General features: G+C 37.4%; 1 protein-coding gene across 1 annotated transcript in view; it reads right to left on the bottom strand.

Moving 5' to 3' along the window:
- ADAMTSL3 (ADAMTS like 3) overlaps window positions 1-22,247 on the bottom strand; it is a 171,099-nt gene that overhangs the window by 123,523 nt on the left and 25,329 nt on the right. The window contains exon 3 of the mRNA XM_053955298.1: window positions 18,352-18,471. Within this exon, the coding sequence (XP_053811273.1) occupies window positions 18,352-18,471 (120 nt within the window). The remainder of the gene's footprint in view (window positions 1-18,351; window positions 18,472-22,247) is intronic.

Below are 22,247 nucleotides of genomic sequence, written 5' to 3'. Positions count from 1 at the left end.
AAAATTCAAATTGGGGTTCTACAGTTCTTTCAAACTTTGTATATTCTTATTCACATATTCAAACCAATTATTCAGAACCCTTTGGTATAAAAAGAAAATTATTTTCTTTTAAATTCTGAAAGCATTACATCATATTGCTTATCTAAATTCCTTTATAAATTCAAACATTAGCCCTGTCACAATCACAACATTTATATTTAAGGCTCTTTTCAGTCATAGCTTGTTCATTTTGTTATTTCAGTAGTGTTGTCTCAGTGAAAACTGACTTCACTCACTCAGTTCTCCATGAATAAAAGCTAACTATTAAAGTTTGTACGATAAGAGAGAGCTGGTTTATAAATCAAACTGAAGCCCATTAGTGAGTGGCTTTGAACAAATATATGAACAACTATTGCCTTGAAGTCAATCCTTATTTTCCAGTGAAGCCAGACTATCTCCAGGTGATAGTTTTAAAAATAAATTACAGAGATAAGAGAAATGTGCTGTTTAAAAAGGAATCATGAACAATTATATATTCTCTTCACAACACAGCATTAAAAAAGCCCAAAAGCTTACCCAAGAATCCCACGTATGCAATAAAGGGCTGCTACTTATGAAAGCACAGAAGCAACAAAAGATACCCCCATTTAATTTTGCCATGAACTGATAACCTGGCAAGAAAGGAAGGTAGCTATAAAAAGCTACCCAGAGATCAGCCAATGGGTTACATTTCTAGATGTGCCCTAAAAAAAGGTCATTTCAAAAAGCAGCACAAAAACATTTGTCATTGAAATGGCTGCAAATCCCTAAAAACACACATGCACATATACGTTGCCTCTGGTCTTCCATCAAGGACTCCTAACACACACCTGAAATGAACTTAGCACCCAAGTAGATTGACATAAATTCCTTTCAGTTTTACCTGAACTCTTTGGTTATCAGACCATACCTTGGCAAGAGGGGGTGTGTTTAGTGCCTCATCTGTTTCTAACTGACATCTAGTACCAATCTGATATATTTCATTAAAATTTCCAACAAATACATTTGAAGCTTTTAAAATATCAGTTTCAGAAAACTTAAAGACCTCCCAACTCCTTTACCCTGCCATTTCAAAACCACAGCACTTCCAGATTTATAATAAGGAATATACACTGATGGTTTTACTCTCATGATATAACCACTAAAAATCTTAAAATAATGCCAAAATAACAAATATACAGAAACCAGTTCCATTGTCTTTATTTTTGTTTAATGGGGCATACACCTCTGGAAGTCTTCAAAGGGCAGTGTTAAGAGGATGGTTTACATATTCTGTGATAAAAGAGATCCATTAACTTTGTGATGCCTCACCCAGCCCAGGATCCCACAGCACTTTACAAAGGCACTATCTAATTACAGAGAGGAGATAGAGATTAACAAATCCCCCCCAACCCTGAAGTCCTGCAGGAATAAAACATGCAGAGTACAGTTTACTATTGTCTGAGTTTAAATTTGGAAAGCTTAGCATTTATCACATAGCATGGAGTCCAACCCTCAAAGCTCTGCATCGACACATGAGATGGGTCATGCTGAATAACTGAGGGAAACTTAAGCCTTGGTAAGAGTCCAGATTCAAAAAGGATCTCAGCAGTGAGACACAGAGCCAGAGAAGTCACCCAGACCCAAATAGCAAAGTGGCACCATCTAATTTGCTCATTCAGAGCCACCACCTATGAAAGTCCTAGGCATTTATGTGAAAACACACAGAGGATGTCTCAAACCTACTCCTTCTTCAGGCCACAGATAAAACATAGTCATAATAGCTGGCCAATTTTTAAACCATTCATTTTATGGCTGGCAATCTCTTATCTCAATTCTGTCTCAATAGTGATTTCTGCTCAAATGTGAGTAACCACAGAGTATCCTCAAATGACCTTATCTACTAAGTGAAGATTTCTAAGCAGAGGAGTTCTGCTACTTGTGCCAAGTGGATCATCCCTTTTTCTTCTGAAGGTGAATGTTGCACATGTCATTAAGTTTCTGAGTTAATTAATAAATGATACAACAATATAAGTACTTCCAGTTTAAAAAAATACAAGTGTTAACAACTATAGAGTTATATAAAAGCATTAGGAATAGTAAAAATTGTTTATTTTCATATGATACTTTGCTTGGCAGATATGTAGAATACCAAAATCACTCCTTTAACTAGTCAGAATTATATGAGAGCAATTCGCTGGCAATACATCTAAGACAAACAAAACTCTTTTGCTTCCATGCTATCTTTTATCTTATGATTTTAGGCCAAAATACTGCCAGGTGAAGTAAAGGGAACAACTCAGGCACAGGACATACCTGTCTGGTAATTCTGAATGAATGCCTAATGCTGTCTCCCTGCAGTGTTATCAAGGACCTCCTCCACCTCAGAAAATCTGTTCAAAATTTGTCTCCAAAGTAAGAACAAAAGGCTTTTTCTAGGAGAAAAAGCTATTGCCCATGCTCCAAGCAAGTTCAACTCAGCAAAAATATTTGAACACTTTTAATCACTCTTCACAAAAAGTCAGATTCAGCTGACACACAGCTAAGCTTGAATGTCTCATGGCTATGAACTGTCACCCTCCTGCCTGAAACCTGGTGCTTAACTGCACCTCAGAAAGACAAAAACAAGCCTGGAAGTCCTCTGGATAAAAACCCTAGGCCCAAGGGAAAAGTGAAGTTCAAACGTACAGTACATGGGGGCAGAAGATTTAATGTATGCAGTTTATACCTGACATAACCTTTCATGGCACCAAGCAGACCCTTCAAAAAGTTTAATGTGTAAAACAGAATCTAATTGAAGTGGAAATCAGTAGTGCCCCACTCTTCAGCATCCAGTCTCAGAGGAAGAACTGAGTCAACTCAACCCTCTGCTTTTCCTAAGGGCACGGTCCTGTAATCACTGCACAATCAAAGTTGCTGTGCAAGAGCTTTCAAATTGTGAGCTATAAAACACCACACCTGTATGTAAAGAAAGGGAAAACTGCTTCATGGGTTAAATGAGACTCATTGAAGTCACCAGAAGAATTTCCACACTGACATCCCAATGCTTTTGCTTTCAGTAGTTTGGCAGAAAACATAAGGCCAAACAAAACAACAGAGATGGACAAAAGGAAGGAGTGGGTAGATCTGCATAATACCATGCTTAATGAAAACTGGAATCAGATTTTAATAAATTATATGTATTCTCAGAGTCTCTATGTCTCCTTTTTATTGCTCATCCGTTTTTGTGTCCTGTGTGTAACCTTTAAAGAGTAAAATAAGCATTTCCTTGATCCATAATGATCTTTCAACATGGTTGTCAAAAATTTACCAATCAGGAGGTTCAGAAGTTGAGTTTTATTAACATTTCCTATTCTATACAGGGAATAAGAGAAAGTAATTGATACCTTCACTTGTCATACAAAAAATGAATGGCTTCAAGCAATTTTCATTTAAGAAATTATATCCTCTGGACAATACTTAAAACAGCAGGAACCATCCTAGTGTAAGCATATAAACCTATAAAGTTACAGAACTATTGCCAAACCAACTTGAACAGTATATGGATGCATTTGCATTCCAGCTCATTGGCAAAAAAATGGCTGGACATTTTTTTCATCTATGCATGTCACCCATGAAATGCTGGGTTAAGGGAAGGAATTTTATTTCAAACAAATAGGTTAACAACTGTAAGAATTGCTAAGAAAAATAATTGTAACAAGGAAAAAAAAGCCAAATGAGCAATGCACAAATACTTCAGCAAGTAATACAGGTTAGATATGTCCCTGAATCCACTATAATTTCATATATTACTTTAATAAATATTTATTAAAGCACACAAATTAACATGCAAAAACTAGTTAAACATTGATGATACCATTTCTGACTGCCAATGTGTTAAACAATTCAAGTATGTGAGTGTGACCAGCATGGCAGATATCTTCCTACAACTGGTATTCCAAAAAATTAAGTTCAGGAATGGAGCTCCTGAGGCTCCAAATACAGATTTGTGACAGCATCACATTTCTCTTTTTTAGAATAACCAGCTCCCAAAGACAACAGTACTTGTGAAAGAGTAAATACTGCATATGGTTTAACTGAATTCACATAATCTCTAACTGTACAGATAACAGGTACAGAGCAATTTCAGTCTGCAGGACAAGCACAGGATCGATCAGACCCCAAATATGCAGTAGACTGCTAACTGTCTGCATAAACTAAGGTGTAAAGATTTGTCAGTTGGACCCCCCTCTCCCTTTTTAAATCCCACTATATTTTTGCTTGCTTGTTTCCATCATATTCCAGTTTTAAATTCACAGCAATGTGAGACTGGGCAACATGTAACTGTGCAAATCACCCAAGACTGTGGTGCTAACACCACGTTTCACTTTAACATGTTAGCTTTAGGTGGACACTTTGTTGTTGTAAATATGCATCACTTACAGCCTGGAAAAAGTGAAAATTATTCTAGTAGGAACACAGCTGTCTGTGACTGGGGAGACCCATTAGGCTGCTGGAGTGGTTGGGGACTTGCCTGCGAAATACTGGCACGAGCTGGGAAGAAGAGTCAGGGAAGAACTAAGATCAAACCAGACAATGGCAACAACTCCAAAGGCAAAGCAGTATTCAAGAAATTCAGTCTGAAGGACTTTGAGTTAACTGTTAATATCCTATAACCTATATATAGGGAGAGAAGTGGAAGTGAGCATGTTGGCTAACAACCCGTCGAGATTCTGAACCTCTTCAGAGCACTGCTAGAAAGTATTTTAATGGCAGACACCACAGAAGTGGAATCAAACCAAAGGGGAATGACAAAAGTAGAAAAAAATCACATCCTGTGACAAGAGGTACTAAGTTCCTCTCACAAGAATATCTGGTCAATTATGTTAACTTTTTAAGTACTACCTAGATTTAGATTTTTTTACTAGTATTTTGCATACCAGAGTAAAGCAGTAGATAGCAGCAGGGATTTCACTGGCCATCCCCAAGCTCACTAAGGCACGCTGAGTTTAGCTGAGCACAAGGCAAGGTAAGAAGGACACAGTCATAAGATTTGCAAGGCAATCAATTCTTTTTTCCTGTTCCATTTATTACAAATATTTCTATACTGTTAGTGCTATCAAGGAATGAACAGGTTATGCTGCTGCTGTTCTGTGTGATCTCAGCCTCTTAAGCTTCAGTTGCACCACATGCAGACACCTGCACCACACACACAACTTTATAGTAAGATTTTGTTGTCACTCCCACCAGCTGAACAACAATTAGTGGCACTACCCTGCAGACAAATCAGCTTCCTTCTTGTCAGCTGCAGTCATTTCAGATCTGGCCTTTCCACCTCCAAATCCAAACTGCTACCAAAAAGCAGCTGCAGGAGTCATCTCTCCTCCCTCTCTAGGCCCATCTTCTCCTGAATTCTGTTGGCCTCCTGCCAAGTCATATTCAAGTTGCTTGTCTTCACCTACAAGATTTTGCATAGCAATAAATAATATAGAAATGACCACAATGTGCTGAGGAATTACCAAGCCCTTTCTTAAAAAAAAAAAATGGAGGAATAAGACCTTTGATGACACCCCTCTCCATCAATTCCAGCCCAGTCACAATTCACACCCTACATCCTCCACGGCACACTCCCTTGCCCACGCTGTCACTCCCAGTTAGAAGTGCAGCTTCTCACCCTCCCCCTGCTCCAGCATCCCACAGGAAAGAGGCAGATCAGAGAGAGAAGCCCACAGTGTCCCAGAACAGAAAGGGAACACGTGCAGAGCAGCAGAGCCCCGCACAGACAGGATTCAGCAAACGGTGTCCCAGCTGCAGGCCCCCAGCATGGCCTGTCCCAGCCAGCTGAACTGCAGGACAGGGCACGCAGCCTCTGGGCTGCCCTGCAGAGCACACAGGCTTTAGCCTTACTTTGGGACACAAAGGCAGCCCGAAGGCAGAGGGACTGGCAAGCACTCTGTGGGACTGGTGCAGTCACAGGGCTGCAAACAGAACTCACCTCCAGCTCATTTTCAGACCTTTTACCATGCCCAGGGCTGCTCGAAGCAGGTGGCTCTGTCCTGATCCCTGCCTGCAACTCTGTTGGGCCTGTCTAGCAACACATTCAATTACAGTTTGCAGATTAGATGACCAAAGATTAACTAAACACTAAATAGAAAAAAACCCAGGCCTTCTGAGACATAAATCTTGCAAATATGGTTCCATAGAGCACAAGTCCAGATTCCTGAATAGTTTATTATTCTGTAAAATCTTCACTATAAAAGACTGCATATACTTGAAATTTGCAAAGGTAGCAGCTTAAGTTATTTCTAGTCAGCTCATAAAAATCTGTCTTTAGCACTTTTTTCCTAAGAAGAAAGAAAGAAACCCAGACATACTCTAAGCTTAGTGAAAAGATAAGACTCTGGATATAATACCAATATGACTTCACCTTTTATTTTTTAAGGGTTCGAAACAATACTGGATGAAAGTTTATATGTAAGCATAAGGGATCTGCCAAAATGAAAGTGAAAACCCAGCAAATTATATTTCAGACACCTTAACATATTATGCACCATACATGCTGTCAGCTTCACTGTCCTTTCCTTTGCTGTAGGCCGAATGCTTGAATACCAATCTTATTAAACTACAACTCTGAATTTATCCACTATATATAACATTCCAGATGTCGTACCAGCTGGGAACAGGCCCTTAGGCCATCTTTGGTTGATCTCTTAGTCACTTTCCAGCTTTTGCCAGGCATTCATCCAAAAATATGAAGGAAAGTGCTAAAAACAGATGTCAGAGTTAATGTTTTTTCTTTTTTTTCTTCATGGTAGGAAATACAGAAAACTTGCACCCTGCACCTATTCTATGAAATATGAATGGTGTCAAAGTACCATAAGTTAATTTTAAATTAAATCACAATGTAGAAGAGTTAATTTTTACACTATTTTTCTGACAACAGGCCAGTCTCCATCAGTCTGTTCTTTAAAATATTATGTGACCATTTGGATTTTTTTATTAAGTTGGAAAATCTTCTGATGTCGTCAATCTGCAAAAATGGTTTTGAGTCCCTCATTTAAGAAAAATAATAGTTAAAATGTAAACTAGATTGATTGCAATTCATGGTAAGCTTTATGACAAGGCTGGAGTAATGGGAGTTATTAAATCAGTACAAATCCGAACTATGAAAGGGGAAGACCTGTTGGCCCCATCATATTACAACAAATTATTTCAACTTCCACTCACTGCAATATGAGCAGGAGATGTTCAGATCTTCCCAAGAGGTGCTGTCTCTCTTTGGGGTCCTCACAGGAGTTTAAGCATGGAATTTCAAAGATCAGGGCTGGAAACAAGGTCCTGATCCTGCTGACACTTCGGAACGTGTGCCCCTTCCCTTACGGGGTAGCTCTGACGTCCATGGGAGTCCTCACAAGAATTAAGTTATGCATGTGCAGAAGGGCTGCAGACTCCAAGGTCTGTGCAAGAGGTAATCTATTTTATCTGCTCTAGACAGGGTTCCAAATCTTCTGTCCACACACACCAGAATATTAACAAACATATGCAGAACCAATTCTCAAAGCCCTCGTGGTGCTGCCCGCAGAGCCTCCCCTCAGCATGCAAGACTTTGGTCAGCAAAGTACAGGAGATCATTTCCATTATAATTACACCTTACAAGGATGATCATCTCTTTTGACACTCTAAAGATATTCCTTTTAAAATTAATTTCAGGGCAACAGTCTTCAATTAAAGTCACTTAACTGCATTGAAAAAGGACTTTTCTTAAGAAATATTTTCACCCTCTTTTTCCTTGCCTCACATTCACTAGAATGCAGAGCTGAAAGTATGAGAAAAACAGACTATCCTATAGCCTCAATATTGAAGAAGCAGGAGAAGAATGAACATTAACTGGCAAGTTCACTGTAAAGTATAAAAATACCTGCAAAAAAAAAAATATTTTTCAAATGGAATAGAAAGGGCAGGACAAGTTTAAAACTTAGCCCTAGTATTTTAATAGTAGACTTAGGATATAATTCTGATTCATACATTAGAATGCAATATTGCCCTGAATAGTTGCCACTGGAGCCAGCACTCAAAGGTGGTAAAATTTCATGGTTTATAGTGTGATATTTGAACATATTTTATCTCATCTATTAATAATATCAAAAAATATTCAAGCCAATGCACTACATTTCTTTTAAGTAAAGGTGATGCATTCCAAGTATTTTTTTATAAACAGTAAAAAAAAGGTATTTTGCCATATGTTGTGTTGATGTTATGAGACATTATGGGAGCTGCCTGAAAAACCACAGCTTGTTTCTTCAGATTTATACTTTACACAACCATATTCCTTAGACAAAGGAAGGTCACTGGCCTATACACTACACATATCAGCAAATATGTGTATTTTTAGCAAAGACTTTGCATAAGAATGGAGTAAGAAACTACATTTTGTTAGCTTTTTTTAGGTGATTTGAGTACAACATAATTACTGAAACAGATCATATATTTTGAACACGTGATTCATTTAAGCATTCATGTGTTTAAATAGGTTTGCTTGTATAAATCAGAAAATTCTGTGATCCCCACAATATCCAGAATCTGGAGAAAATACACAAAGTTCACTGTACAAATCTTCACACATCATTTGGACACCAGATTTGACAGAAAGAAACACACACCAGTGAACTTGTCTGTCAGAAGAGAACTGCAGTGATGCTGGTGCTTTGCAGGATCTACCCCATTTTCCGAGAGTTCCCTGATCAAACAGTCTATAGCATTTCTTTTGGGGTACCTGAATGCAATCTGCCTGAAATCAATGGCAAATCTCTTTTTGCAGTAAAAAATGAAGGGCTGATCCAAGGTCTATTGAATTTACTATGATTTTTGGAGCAAAGCCTAAATAATCAGGTAAAGGAGAACATATCTTGTATTTACAATTGCAACCATCTCCCAAGGGCTATTTAAAAAATTACAAAAACATCCCACATCATACAGCAGCCTATTACTACTAATTTTTCTCACCCATGTGCAAATACCCTAGTCTGCTTCATGAACCTGTAAATCAGTTAAAGGGTTTGGTGCCATTTTAAAAGTCCTTTTTCTCTTATGCAAAGTAAAAATGTTAAATGAATAAAGACTTATACCATCAAAGCACAAAAATATCTTATAGCATTATAACACAAACAAAAAATTGACTACCAATGAGATAATTTTATAAAGCTAGATTACATAGGCTCTACTGGAAAGAGGTCAGGTTTTATAGTCTTAAGAGTATTTTAAAAAGTCCAGATTGTTTCCAGTTCTCAGAGGTCTGACTGCCTTTCCTTCCAGACCAGGAATCAGCATAACAATTGCTTGTCTATAGGAAAGTGGGGGGAAAAACACAGAGAATAAAAGGGAATGTTTGATTTGCCAATCATTCCACAAATCATGGGACCTACAATTTGTGTTACAAATACATTGCAGTACTCAAGGCTCATGCTCAATACTGCATTACTCTTTGCCAAAGACCATGCTAAACACTCAACCAAGCACTGACAACCTTCAACTATTGCCTCAAACCCCATGCAAGCATTTATTTCTGCAGTTTCAGACATGCAAAAAAACTCCATTGACATTCACAGGACATCCTGCATGCTGGAAGTAGCCCCCAAAGTCTCAGTGTTTTCTTGGAGGAAATCATTTAAAGGGATTAGTAAATAGCAATAGCTTGTGGTCCAAACAATAAAGCAAGCAACTGCTTTATATGAAACAGAAGAAGAATGAAGAAAAAAATCAGAGCTTCCATAACATGAAAAAATGAGTAACAAAGTCCATATACTTCTTCTTTAAATACAAACTCTCCCAGTTTTGTTTCTGAAAGTCATGGACATGCTCTGTACCCCCAAGCCAAGGCTCAGCAAAAGTGCTGGTGGGAAGTAACACCTACACCTGACACACACAGCACCAGGGTGTTGCACATCAGGAGAATTAAAATGCCTTGGATCCTGCAGTACTGCAACACATTCTAAGCTCTGAAAATGAAAACTACAGTTGTCAGGGGTGATCCTCTCAATGAACCTGCATTTACCATTTTTCCTGTAATTGCCAAATTTGATAATTAATGTAGGTCATTTTCTTCTGTGTAAGAAAATAGCATTTGAAGTCTAATAGTTAGTAGAAATAAGATAGGTTTAACTGGCAATGCTGACAGTTATTTTGAAACAAATAACTGTTAGAATTGGTAAAGAGATTGTTCTTTGGTTGTCCCAAGCCTGGTTCATTATGCAAATGTTAATTAAATCAAGAAGCATTTTAACTATTTCTAGAAACAAAATCTAAAGATGCAGATTTTTAAAAGAATATTTTTCACTTCAACTTCTACAGTAGAAGCATACAAATTAGAGGAAATTTAGGTTCAAGTACATCTCTCCTAAAAGGGTCATTGTCACATTCAGTCTCTCCTATAAATAATTTTCCCATGCTGGACAGGCCTGAAAGGATGACTGTTAAGGACATGAGGGATATCATCCACGTCCTCAACCATATAAATCCTGTTTCAATTACCCACTGCCTTGCAAAACAATGTAATTCTATCAGAAACACCTTAACATGGGATCAATCATTTTATCAAGCAAGCATTTTCCTAATCATTATTCTAGGGACAGCATAAACTGAAATTTCTTTCTATTTTTTACTAAGGCTTTCCATGTTAAAAGGAAGAAGCTGCTATGAACTCTCACAGGGCTTTAAATGTTATCTGTGGCAGAAACAACACAGAAAGAAAATAAAATCCATATTGATCACATTCATCCTTCATGAACAATTAAGCAAAACAATTTTATCTTCTCATTTGTGCAAAATTTAACAGGAGCTTAAACAGCTCAAGAAGTTCAATAAATCTAGCTTAATTATCAAAAAACTAAATACAATCTGCTCTTTCCTTGTTTAAGATCAGAGAAAAAAACATAGTTTCAAAATGTTTGTGCTGTATAAGCAAAGTGATTAATGCACCATCAGGCTTTATCAGCCTAAAACATCCTCTCATCCATGTATATCTGAAGAATGACTTTCCAGTTCCAAGGACTGCATTTCCCACAGTACTTGAAATATATCTTTTTGATTTAGAAGCACTTCTCTACTGTATCTCAATGAACTCTTATTGATAGATGGCAGCAGCACTACGTCAGGGCTGTGTAAGCATGGGATTATTTCTGTTACCTCCAGACCTTTCAGTCTTAATTTAGAAGGCTGAACCTAAGCCTTTATCAATGTCAAAATTCTTGGATAAGAACATGTACCAACTTCTGGAGGTTCACTAGGGGCACAAGGAGGTCAGTGGGAAATTCACACTGCATTGTATCAATCTCTCATGATTTAATCATTGGGCTCCTCTAAAGAATGTCAAATGAGCACCTATCTGTATAATGTTAATTCATCAGGTGTCCTGTTAACTAATCCAGTATAGAAGAATTAAGTTAAAGACTTTAGAGTAGAATATTTGCCCAAGGACACATCCTTCTGTCTGCTCCTTGGAGAATGAAAGGTTAAAAAAATAAATTTAAAAAAATACTTTTAATTTATTGCTAGAAACTGAAAAACATATTTAGGAAAACTTAGAATTGCAAACAAAGCAAGGTACTTAGTATTAAAGTGGGTTTTTCTATGTAGCTCAACCTCAAACTGAATAAACATCAATTTGTGGCCCCAAAAGTATGTCTAAGAAAAGAGGAAGAAAATCAGTAGCCCCTGCATAGCCTTTTATCATCCACTGGAGCAGCCTCAGAATCTGTCCAGCACCCAGGGGAGCAAGAATAAGAGAAACTACTAAAAGTTTTGGTTCAGTCTCCTTTCTTCCTTTAGAAATCATTCTGGGGGATGACCTTGCAAATGAGGGGTCACTTCTGCTACCTGGGAATGCTCTGCCAGCTGCTGAGGTCAGTATCATCACAGCCACAGGAGGACTACGGACCCAGGCCAGTGAGTTTCACCACAGAATTTGGTGGAATAGGATTACAGCCTCTTGGAATGTATTTGATCCAAATTGAAATGATATAAAATGTGTTTTCAGCAGAAACTGCGCTATTACAGATTCCCTGTGAAGGCTGTTATACTGCACAAGGTGAAGACCTGCTGGCTTCTGTAAGGATGATTTACACACAGAGACCCTTGGCAGGGCTGGGACTGAGGCTGTAATAGAAAACAAGGAAGTCTGTAATTCTTAGTGCACAAAGAAACATGGACTGCAAACAGCAGTTCCACTATTTTCTCTGAACAACAAAACCCTGAACTAAAAATGGTAGTTGGTGCTTTTAAGAAGTGCCAGTTCCCCTTCAGTTTGCCAATATACAAAAGTATTTAAAAACACTTTTCCGTTCACTAAGCAACCTATCACACACAAGTAATTATATAATTACTTGTGCATATGCTGCTCACACACTTCCAGCCAGCAATTAGCCTAAACAAAAGTATTGTTTGAATAGGATCATGCCTGACTTATGCAGTACCAGTCTCTCTAAGAGTAGTTTTGCCTGAAATTGTAAGTGGTTTTCATTTTCTCTTAATCCTTGCCTCTTTTCCACTCCAAATCAGAAACACATTTCACTTGATTATGGAGCTAACTTCCTTACCCCAAAAAAACACAACCAAAAAACATACTCTTAAAAATAAAGACCAAAATTAAGCCTGTGAAAAAAAAAAAATAAAGGTATCTATAAAAAACTGAGTAGAATTAAAAATATTAGGGAACACCTAACATCACCTTCATTTAAATTTTCAGAGAAACACCAAATTATGCCTTTTATCTTCACACAGCCTTACAAACACATGGCTGTAAACTCCTTAAATATGAATTTAAAACTTGTTATGGACATCTGTAGGGTCAGTATGGAGTACCACAAACCTGACCTAGTAATTTGTTACTTACACAAGATGTCCTAGCTAAGAGAATGGAAAGACTCGCAGGACTCAAGGCAGTGAAATCAGTGTTATTAATTCTAATATCAGCAGACTGGCTGAGTGAGGACTGCAAGGCCAGTCCTCTACATAGCAGCAAAGGAGTATTTCTGACACAGTGCTGAAATTCCCACAGCCACGTACTAGTGGTTGCAATTCTGGTGCTTGGATAAAATTAAGTTTATCGGTTCATTCTCCAAATACACAAATGAAACCACCAAGTGTTCCATACTGGAATGTTTTCATTATAGAAGAATTCCTGAAATAGTTGGTGGCCACTTGAAAACAGTTTGTTTATTCAAAAAAAGAATCTCTAAATGAAGAGCTAGACATTGAGATTCAATATGTTAAGTCTTTTTAATAGTTCTGAATGCTTTTTTAGGATATCAACAAAAATGGCTTGTCAGAGAAAAACACAAGTTTCAGGCTCCTTCTCAAATCCAGAGTACTGAAGCTTTATGTGCATGGGTAGCAAGTGAGCCACTAACTACAAATCTTCCTCCTTTCCCGGGATTAGAGCTTGTCTTCACTGATGTGTTAATTTGCAGTAATGTCCCTTACGTGACTCATCTCCAAGCCTGAAAATGCGTGGTTCCATTTCTGTGGTGATTTAGATGCAAACTACCCGGCAAAGGAATAAAAAGGCTCAGCCTGGGAGCAGCACCCAGCAAGCTGCTAATACTCAAAGCCAGGCTGTGGCTCGGGTATCGTTCCAGGGGCAGGGCAGGGAGGATGGCAATCAGCAGCAGGTGGAATGGAGAAAGATTTAGGAAATTGTGGAAAAACGGCTGTCAGCCCAGTGGGACCCATAAGACAACTTCTGTCCACACAAGAGTTTCTCCTTGGTGTAATATGAAAAACTTAGAACACAAACAGGTGTTGCTGCTGGACTACAAATAAAAAGGTGGAGTAATAGGTTCCATCAGATCATTTCAATATTAATTTTTAAAGTAATTCAGATCCTGAGTTCCACTGTATTTTTTCAAATTAATACTTTAAATGTCATGCTCCTTTTCCCTGTGAAAAAGCAGAAGCCAAGACAGACTATTTCTATTTGTGGAAGAAAGACAAGGCTTGAATGAGAATATTTTCCCGATTTTGGCATTCACTTTATAACAAGGCACATTTCTAGCAAACCCAAAGAAAGACTAGTTATTAAATGAACTGTAGCAGCTGCAGCCTGGGTATTACAGCTTGCACATCTAGTTGAAAACAGACTGACCAGTTTCTACCTTACCTCATGTGGCTAAACACAAGCCTGACAGTGCAGATTTTAATTAATATTTGTTTAGAAACATTAGATTTCTTTGCCAAGATTGGACTACTTAGAGCCATATATCTCATTCCAGAATCAGGCTATCCTTATTGTGAGTTTAAACTGGTAAACATCATAAAATTCAGAAGAAGCAAGGTCAACTAGAAAGCTAACTGGTCAAGCAAACATTTTCTCTCTTTAAAGATAAACTTATTTTTTTCCTTCCCTTTTTTTACCCACACCCCCAAGAGAACTCTCAGCCAGCCAGCCAATCAAAGTGGAAATGTACTTCAAACACATTCAGCCCAACCAAGTTTTCACTGCTGTCCTTCTTGGTGGTCCGTCATATGGAAAGGTTTTAATACTTGGAAGCAATACCTTAAGTGTCAGAAAACAAGAACATTTTATTTCTGCAAGAAAGCTTTCCAGTACTACTAGTATTTTGGAAAAGAAAAAAATTCCTTGTAGTAGATTAAAAGGTGAAAAGCCAAAAGAAATCAGAAAGAATACTAGGAAACTATTCCTTATGGCAAGGTTCAACATGTATCTCAAGGTTGGAGAAAGGGCTATTGCATGTATATTCATTTCATAATTTAATTTATTTTCATACATTTATTCAGTTATTTAATTATTTTAATGAATGGTAAGGGGGGGCCTATTTTTTCTAATCTCAAATTTCTAACAGCAGTTGAAGTCTTTGGCTATGCATCAAAATCTATTTGGTACCAAGTTAGGTTTAAATTGCATTGACTCACTAAAATTTCAGAAATGAAGAATGCAATGCACTGATACAAGACATTGCATGGTGAACAACACAGAAGCCTTTAGAAAATGTTTAAATTAAACATTTCTACATTTGGGATCCCTCAGAAGTATTTGCATTGAATCACTGTTTTTCCCTGAAGATACAGCAATAAATGTGTCAAAACTAAAATGTTCCACTGTATGCAGATGTCACCCCAGTGAATCAGAGTGTCAGTATTTAATCAGATCTTTAAAGGTATTTTCCTCTAGAGTCATAGATGTGGTATAAAAGGTATTCACTGAATTTTGAAAATATCTAGCAAAAAAATTTCATCTGCATGTAATTCTTAAATACACATAGAACAACAAAATATGCAAAGAGGTTAGTGCAGTCCTGTACAAAAATGAGAGCACAGTCCTGCCAGATTAAACCAGAACAAAATGTACTATCTTGCATGTACAACATGAATCCATGTGTAATTCTGCTGGGCTAGAGCAGAGTACAGTGTGTTCCTATTAATATTTACTCATCTTTCATTTCAAACTGTAAGCTTGTCATTTCAGATAGCAAATACTTTCGAATATTTAAGTAACAGCTAGTTCTATTTTACTGAGATTACTTACTAACAAAGGAATGAATGATTCTGATTAAACTGGCTCCCTGGTTGAAAAATATCACACACAACAGCCAAAGAAAACCCCTTTGAAACATTCCTGTGTTTGGAGGATGTAAGGAAACTAATCTTGGATCATGACGATGATGATGCTGCTATATAAAAATATTATCCATCTCTCACTGGAAATTTTACTGGCCTGGAGAAAAGGAAGACTACAAGGGGGGAAAGGGCACACTTGGGAAGATAGGGATAGATGGTTTTCCTGCAAGTGTCTCAAGACTGGTTAGCCAAAAGAACAGAGGTTGTGAGCCACCCTCTTCTCCACCTCCATACCACAGTCTCAGGAACCTCTCTCCCCTTTTATCTGTTCTGTTCCCTTCCATGGACACAAGAGGAGGGATGACCTCCACAGCAGACCAGATCAGACTGATCTTGTGTTTTACTAGAGTCAAGTGCACAAGGTTACTTCAATTTTCCAATTTTCAGGTGTAACTTGGGATGCACCAGGACTCTGCAGGGATGCCCAGAGGACAATTCTGTACATCAGGGAAAAGGAGGGAATGTATTTCTCAAAGGCCAGCAGCTCTTCACAGTAGGACAAGACAGAAAATGAATTGCTAAAACTAAATTAAGGAATTAAAGTGTGTGAGAAGATGCTGCTGTATTCTTTATTTATATGGTAACCTTCCAGTACCAATTCCATTTCTGTGTTGGATGGGTTAAAATGGGCTTTCAATGTATATATATTCCTCTCTTTTTATTCACCTGTGTATTCTTATCACATTTATCATGTATCAAACATATCCATCCCAGCTTATAAAAATTCAAGAGATTACCCAATGAAGACTTCCATCCATTCATACCAGTAAATGTCATAAGAGTTGAATGGAGCACAGAAAACAAAGATCGAGTTTTCTTACCCAGTTTGACCATGATACAATTGAGTTTTATATTAACATTGCAGCAAAAGTATAATTATAACTGTGTATTATTACAAACTTATGATTAATTTCCCAGAAAATCGTGGAAAATTCAGCAAAGAAATTCTTGTTTACTTGCAGGAAGGTAAAGCTGGAGATGCAGATCAGTTCACAGCTGCATTCAATGTATTGATAACTTTTAATAAATAATGCTTAGGGACTGAACTTTCTTTCAAAAGAAACTACTGCTAATACAGTTGCTTTTACTTTTAACATTTTGATGTTTCAGCACCACTTTCAGTTCCAGGAATTCAAACTAAATTTCATACTACTAAGTGTCTGGGAAGAGCAGGCTTCAAAACTAAATCACATTTATGAAAGAACAGAAGCTGGCCATATCCTAGATCCAATTCAGATCTCAATGGAATTAATGGAAAACTTTCCAGCAAAAGGAATTCTTTCCATCAAATAGAACTGGGCTTTGAACTGGCTTCTGTATAGAGCTATGCTGGTATTTGAGGCTTTTTCAAGGGATTCATTTTGTTTGTTTTTTAATCAGCTATATTATTCACATAGTCCAAACAGTCTAGTCAAAGACTCAGACTAAGCCTCTGTTATATTTGATTTATCATCTTCTTGAAAACGTGCTCCATTAAATGGAAACTGTTCTGATCAAAGTGCATAACCTTTATAGTGTTTTCAACTACTGTCATTAAATGCAGCCTGAGTTGCAGCTGCATTTTACTGTCCTATAAGTTATTGCTTTCCCAGGTGTTTAGTCCAAGGAAGGTCTTATCCAAGAACCTTCTCTGTTGATAATCAAGACCCTCTAGGGAAGCAAAAGTATGAATTATTGTAAACATTTAAACTAAATTCAAATAGTTCACATTGGCTCACAGCATGCTTTCTATTGTAGCTTTTCTTCTTCCTTTTGTCTATCTAAAAACATTGTCAGTTTAAAGCTTAAATAAACTCACCTCGGTTTTCTCTTTTAGGATAGTGATGAGCAAACTGCTTTCTTCAAGTACCTCCTGCAAGGAGCCCATCCTTCAAAATAAATCTGCCCATCACTGACAGAACCACACCTTGGGATGCAGGGGAAGTTTGGCTCTTCTCTCTTCTGTAGGGAGTGTTTCCTAACAAAGTCTCTCCTCTTACATTAAGAAATGTACTGTAAGTGTCTATGAATGTAATTCAGACAGTTTTGATGTGAAATTCAACTGACTCCTGGAACACATTTTGTTATGAGTAAATTTCCACAGCACGCCACACATTTCCTAGGTTTACTTCAGATCTTCTGCCAAGATTAACAGCATTTCTTTCATGTTGCTTTCTTTACATTTATATCTATATTCCATGTTTAAAATAATGTTTCTATGGGTCTGGAGAAGGCATTAAAAATTTTTAACTTAAAAAAAAACCATTGTTTCTTTCTAAACACTGTTCCATCCATTATTCCCATTTGTTTATAATTTGCCCAACCTTCCCTTACAAAAACTTCATTAACTAATACAACATTCTGACTTTTCGCAAGCTGGAAAACGCAAAATCTGCCTAACACTGATTTTTCCATTAAATAAAACAAATTAGGTTAAGTCAAACAATTCACAGAAAGGTCAATCACTTCTAATTCTACACCTTTTGCAGATGTAACTATAAACATCTATTAACACATCACTAAAATATTGCTGCTTTTGTCTCCATTACATCCTATTAATATTTTCCAAAAGTGGTTTCACTTATTACTTATGCAACTAAGTGCCTTAATTTGGATTTTGTGCAGTGTGTTATCATCCAACTTGCTATAAATTTGATGTGCTTTCAAAAGATAAGACATGCTCTCTGAACCTGTTTCACAGTAATCTTTATGTCAGAGTTACATGAATCAATTAATCTCTATCATTTTCACACATGGGACACTGACCTGGTCATCATAACGGTAAGTGAGGAACTGTTCCCCCGTGGTATCCTCAAGAAAACTCCCCTGTGGAGAAAGTGCAAACTCAGGCAAGAAGTATGCACCTTGGGACTGCTCTGCTCTTGTCTGTAAGAAATTCAGAAAGGTCATGTTACACCTACTACAAACAAAGGTAATTTTTTTAAAACTATGCATATAATTACAAAATCTAGGCATGAACTTCTGGAGGGGAAAAAAAAAGTGTTGTGTTTTAAGGCATTTCTGGGTGGATATTTTGCTGTGATGGAGACATGCTAAATACCTAAAGAGGTTCAAACCAAAACAAGATGCCTCAGTTGCAGAATAACCTACTAAACCATAGGAAACCATCTCTGCCTTATCAAACATCACTGCTCAAAGACATTCAAAAAGCAATGTTACATTTTCTTTTTCCTCATGCACTTCACTAGAGAAGTAGCTGCTGCAGGTAACAGGCTTTTGGTTGAATGCAACATATTTGTTTTTACAGGAAGAAACAAAGACAGAATCATAGATTAACTCAGTTTAGAAAGTATCTTGAGGGCTCATCTAGTCCAAAAGGAAGCCATGCCACTACAAATTACTTTCCTATCTTGCAGGAAGATATTACTGCAAAGAAGAAATAGGGAGTGGCAATGACTGGAGCTGGCACAGGCAGTGCTCCATATTAGTTCAGGATGCTATTCACAACTGGAGCATTTGAGAACACACTGGGAAAGAAAAGGGCTCATTTCAAGCTACAGAGGAGCTAATTTTGTCAGAATCATAGCTGGTATCTCCAGCTCAGCTGTCTAACACCTGGGCCCCGATTAGAGAAACAGCTTTTTCTTAGAGGATCTGTGCCTGGTCAGCCATCACAACACACCTGAGGAGTGCTCAACACACCCAGCCCTGAGTCAACAGCATCTCCCTGCACTGGAGGGCTCAGGCAAGCCAGATATGCAAATGCTATTCACAGACTCTTCGGCCCTTATTCCTCCTGCATTTAACACTGCCCTGAGAAGCCAACTGGTTTGCATACTAGAGAAAATAAGCAATCAACTTTTGAACGCAGAATATTGAGTCCAGCTGTGTAGTGAGGACAGGGCAAGAAGATGAACATTCCCTTCCAAAAGGTTGAAACCTTTCAGGGAAGAAAAAAAGGCCTGAAATATGCAAGTTACTGCTGGCCATTTACCAATGAATAAACTTAATAAATAGGGGTGTAATTAAACTGTATATTTTGACATTTACACAGCAATTTCACATGAAAGCTGGCAGTTGCCATCATCCAGTTTCTAGACTCTTGGCTAGAACTGTACCAAACAGAGGTGCCAGCTAACTAGAGATTTCTAAAGCAATCAACATAATTTAAAGCAGTTTGTGGTGGAAAAGGAAGGTAAGACCTACTGCACTTTCTCTCTTGCAGTAAGTTCACCTTCTGAAGCTCACAATTTATCTCATAAAAAGCATATGGCATTTTTGGGATGGTCTGGAGAAGCTTACAGAGCTTTTGCTTACTCTGTTGAGAGCTGTCAGCATCTCAGACTGCAAACCCCATCAGTCATGACAGCATCAGATTAACATACTTGGTTTAAATCAAGCAGTCTTCATATAAACTAGAAATAGCTTGCAAAGGACATGTCTAGACTAGGGTAAAGGTCATATTTCAGCATGCAAGACTGAACAAGATTGTAAAGAGGATTTTTTTTCATCAGGATTTTTCATCATACATAAGAGTAATTCACATTCACACCATATTATCATTACATTTCTATAAAGCTTATCGCAGCAGAGATCTCCCTTCTACACTTTAGCCAACTGACCTTATTTATGCATAATTAAGTAATAAAATATGGAGAACAAATCTACACTTGGTAACAACAGCTTCCCCATAAGGCCACCAAAAGAGGGCTGCAGTGCTGCTTCCTGCTGAATCCGAGCTGGCTGCAGCTGATGCAAGCCTTGACATGTGAAGCACAACCCAGACATGAAAGGGGCTGACATAATCTGGCATCTTTCCCCACTGGTTTCACTGGGCTATCCATAGATCCTATGTGAGGGAATATGGCAGTGATGTAATCCTATGATTTCAGCACAGGGCTAATGGATAAGAGATATGCATTCTAAATCTCAAGTGGCCTAGGTTAAAGCACTTATCATTTCTACCTCAGTTTTGCCAGGTGTAAAACAATTACAACACCTACTGACCTATCTTAATGGCATGTTGTGAAGTTTAGTTTATATATGTAGAATACTTTGGAAAGTAATCCTGTTAAGTGCTAGCAATTTATAACAATATTTTTGGAAGATTTGCCTAATTTACAGGCAGAAGAGACTCAAAATTACCCCACCATACTTCTTAGTTAATTGTATATATCACACTGTTGCCTAATCTCTCATAAACAAACTTGTCAGTAGGATATGTAGCAATAAACTTGTTTGCATTATTCATCTTTGTAATTTAAACATTTAAAATATAAAGTCTTTGGACATTAATCAGTGTTATGCTTTGAATATAAAACATGCCAATATTTGAAGCTGAAATAGCAATTTGATAAACATAACAAGAAAAATGAGGGGTTTCTAACACACATTCCATTTTCTTGTGAAAAGCTAATGAGCAGCTAGGCACTTGAGGAGCAGAGGAATGCTCACTAGATTCAGGCAAGCAAAATCTGGCTTCCAAGCACAGAAAAATTCAGTGTAAAACATGGATATTTTATAAGGTTACGCAGAAGGTTACAATGGAAACTGATTGTCAGCTGCAGCAATAGGTACTGCTACCTGTCTGGTATAAATCGAGTAAGAAAGAATACCACCAAGCAATTAATTAAAAACAGAAGAAAAAACCCACTAAGAACACACTATCAGCTGTCATGGCAAACTGATATTGAAACCAATGACTTACATCTGATAACCCAAACTGAGAAGTTAATTTTTAAAAAATCAAATATTCAAGTGTTCACAGAACTATTTTGTATCCACTCACCAAAGCAGCAGAAAAACATTTTTACCACCTAGATGCAGGCACCTCCAAATAAGCTGCATGTTCCCAATGCACTTTCATTCATATATTGTACTGAACACAAAATATAATGTTTCCACTTAGTCCATTTTATTCCCCACTGAGGAATCTACCAATGCTCCTTATGAGCCTTTTATATTTCTATGGGCACTTGGGCTTAAATATAATTCAAATTTCAACAGTCTGTGGGTTTATAGTATATTTGAGATCATCTCTGAATGACTTAGCTAATCTGATATAAATTCATGTTTTAAAGTAAAGACTGTAAGTGCAAGTTTCAGAAAACAATTACATTTCATGCTAGTGTTTTAGGTCTCTTTAACGGCCAGTTTAATCCCAATAGCTTTAAATTAAATGTGTCAAGTTACAGGTACATTTAAGATTTAAAGCAGGCATTTTAAACCACCTTTTAAGACAGTAGAAGGTGATAACATATCCAAAGCAGATATAATACCAATCACTACATAAAATTCATTGACATTAATATATTATGTAGCAAGGAAGTATATATTACCTACTGACAAAAAAAAACCAAATATAAAATCGGAAACAGATCAGTGTTTGAAAATTTTTCTAGTTGATTAGGACATGCAACTTATTAGTCAGAAACTGAAAAAATAAGGTCTTCCATGCTACATCTTTCTAGCTATGTGATGGAGGAGAGCTGTCCTGATCAGCAGAAGTGGGAAGTGTGAAAGGCACTGGGTTTATTCAAGCCTTATGCTGGAGCACAGCTTTGATGTCAGGCTGTGATTGCTTCCTCACTCACCACTCCCCACCTGAGTGCTGAAAGACCAAATTACTCTTCCACTTTCAATTGCACAAGACACAAAGAATTGCCTGTAGCCAAGCTCTGCTTTTTAAATCTCTTTCCACC

Source organism: Vidua chalybeata, chromosome 13 (genome assembly GCF_026979565.1).
Source record: "Vidua chalybeata isolate OUT-0048 chromosome 13, bVidCha1 merged haplotype, whole genome shotgun sequence".
In the NCBI taxonomy this organism is placed as follows: Eukaryota; Metazoa; Chordata; class Aves; order Passeriformes; family Viduidae; genus Vidua; species Vidua chalybeata.
Note: the sequence above shows the minus strand (reverse complement) of the source record. Positions and strands in the feature narration are given on the sequence as shown.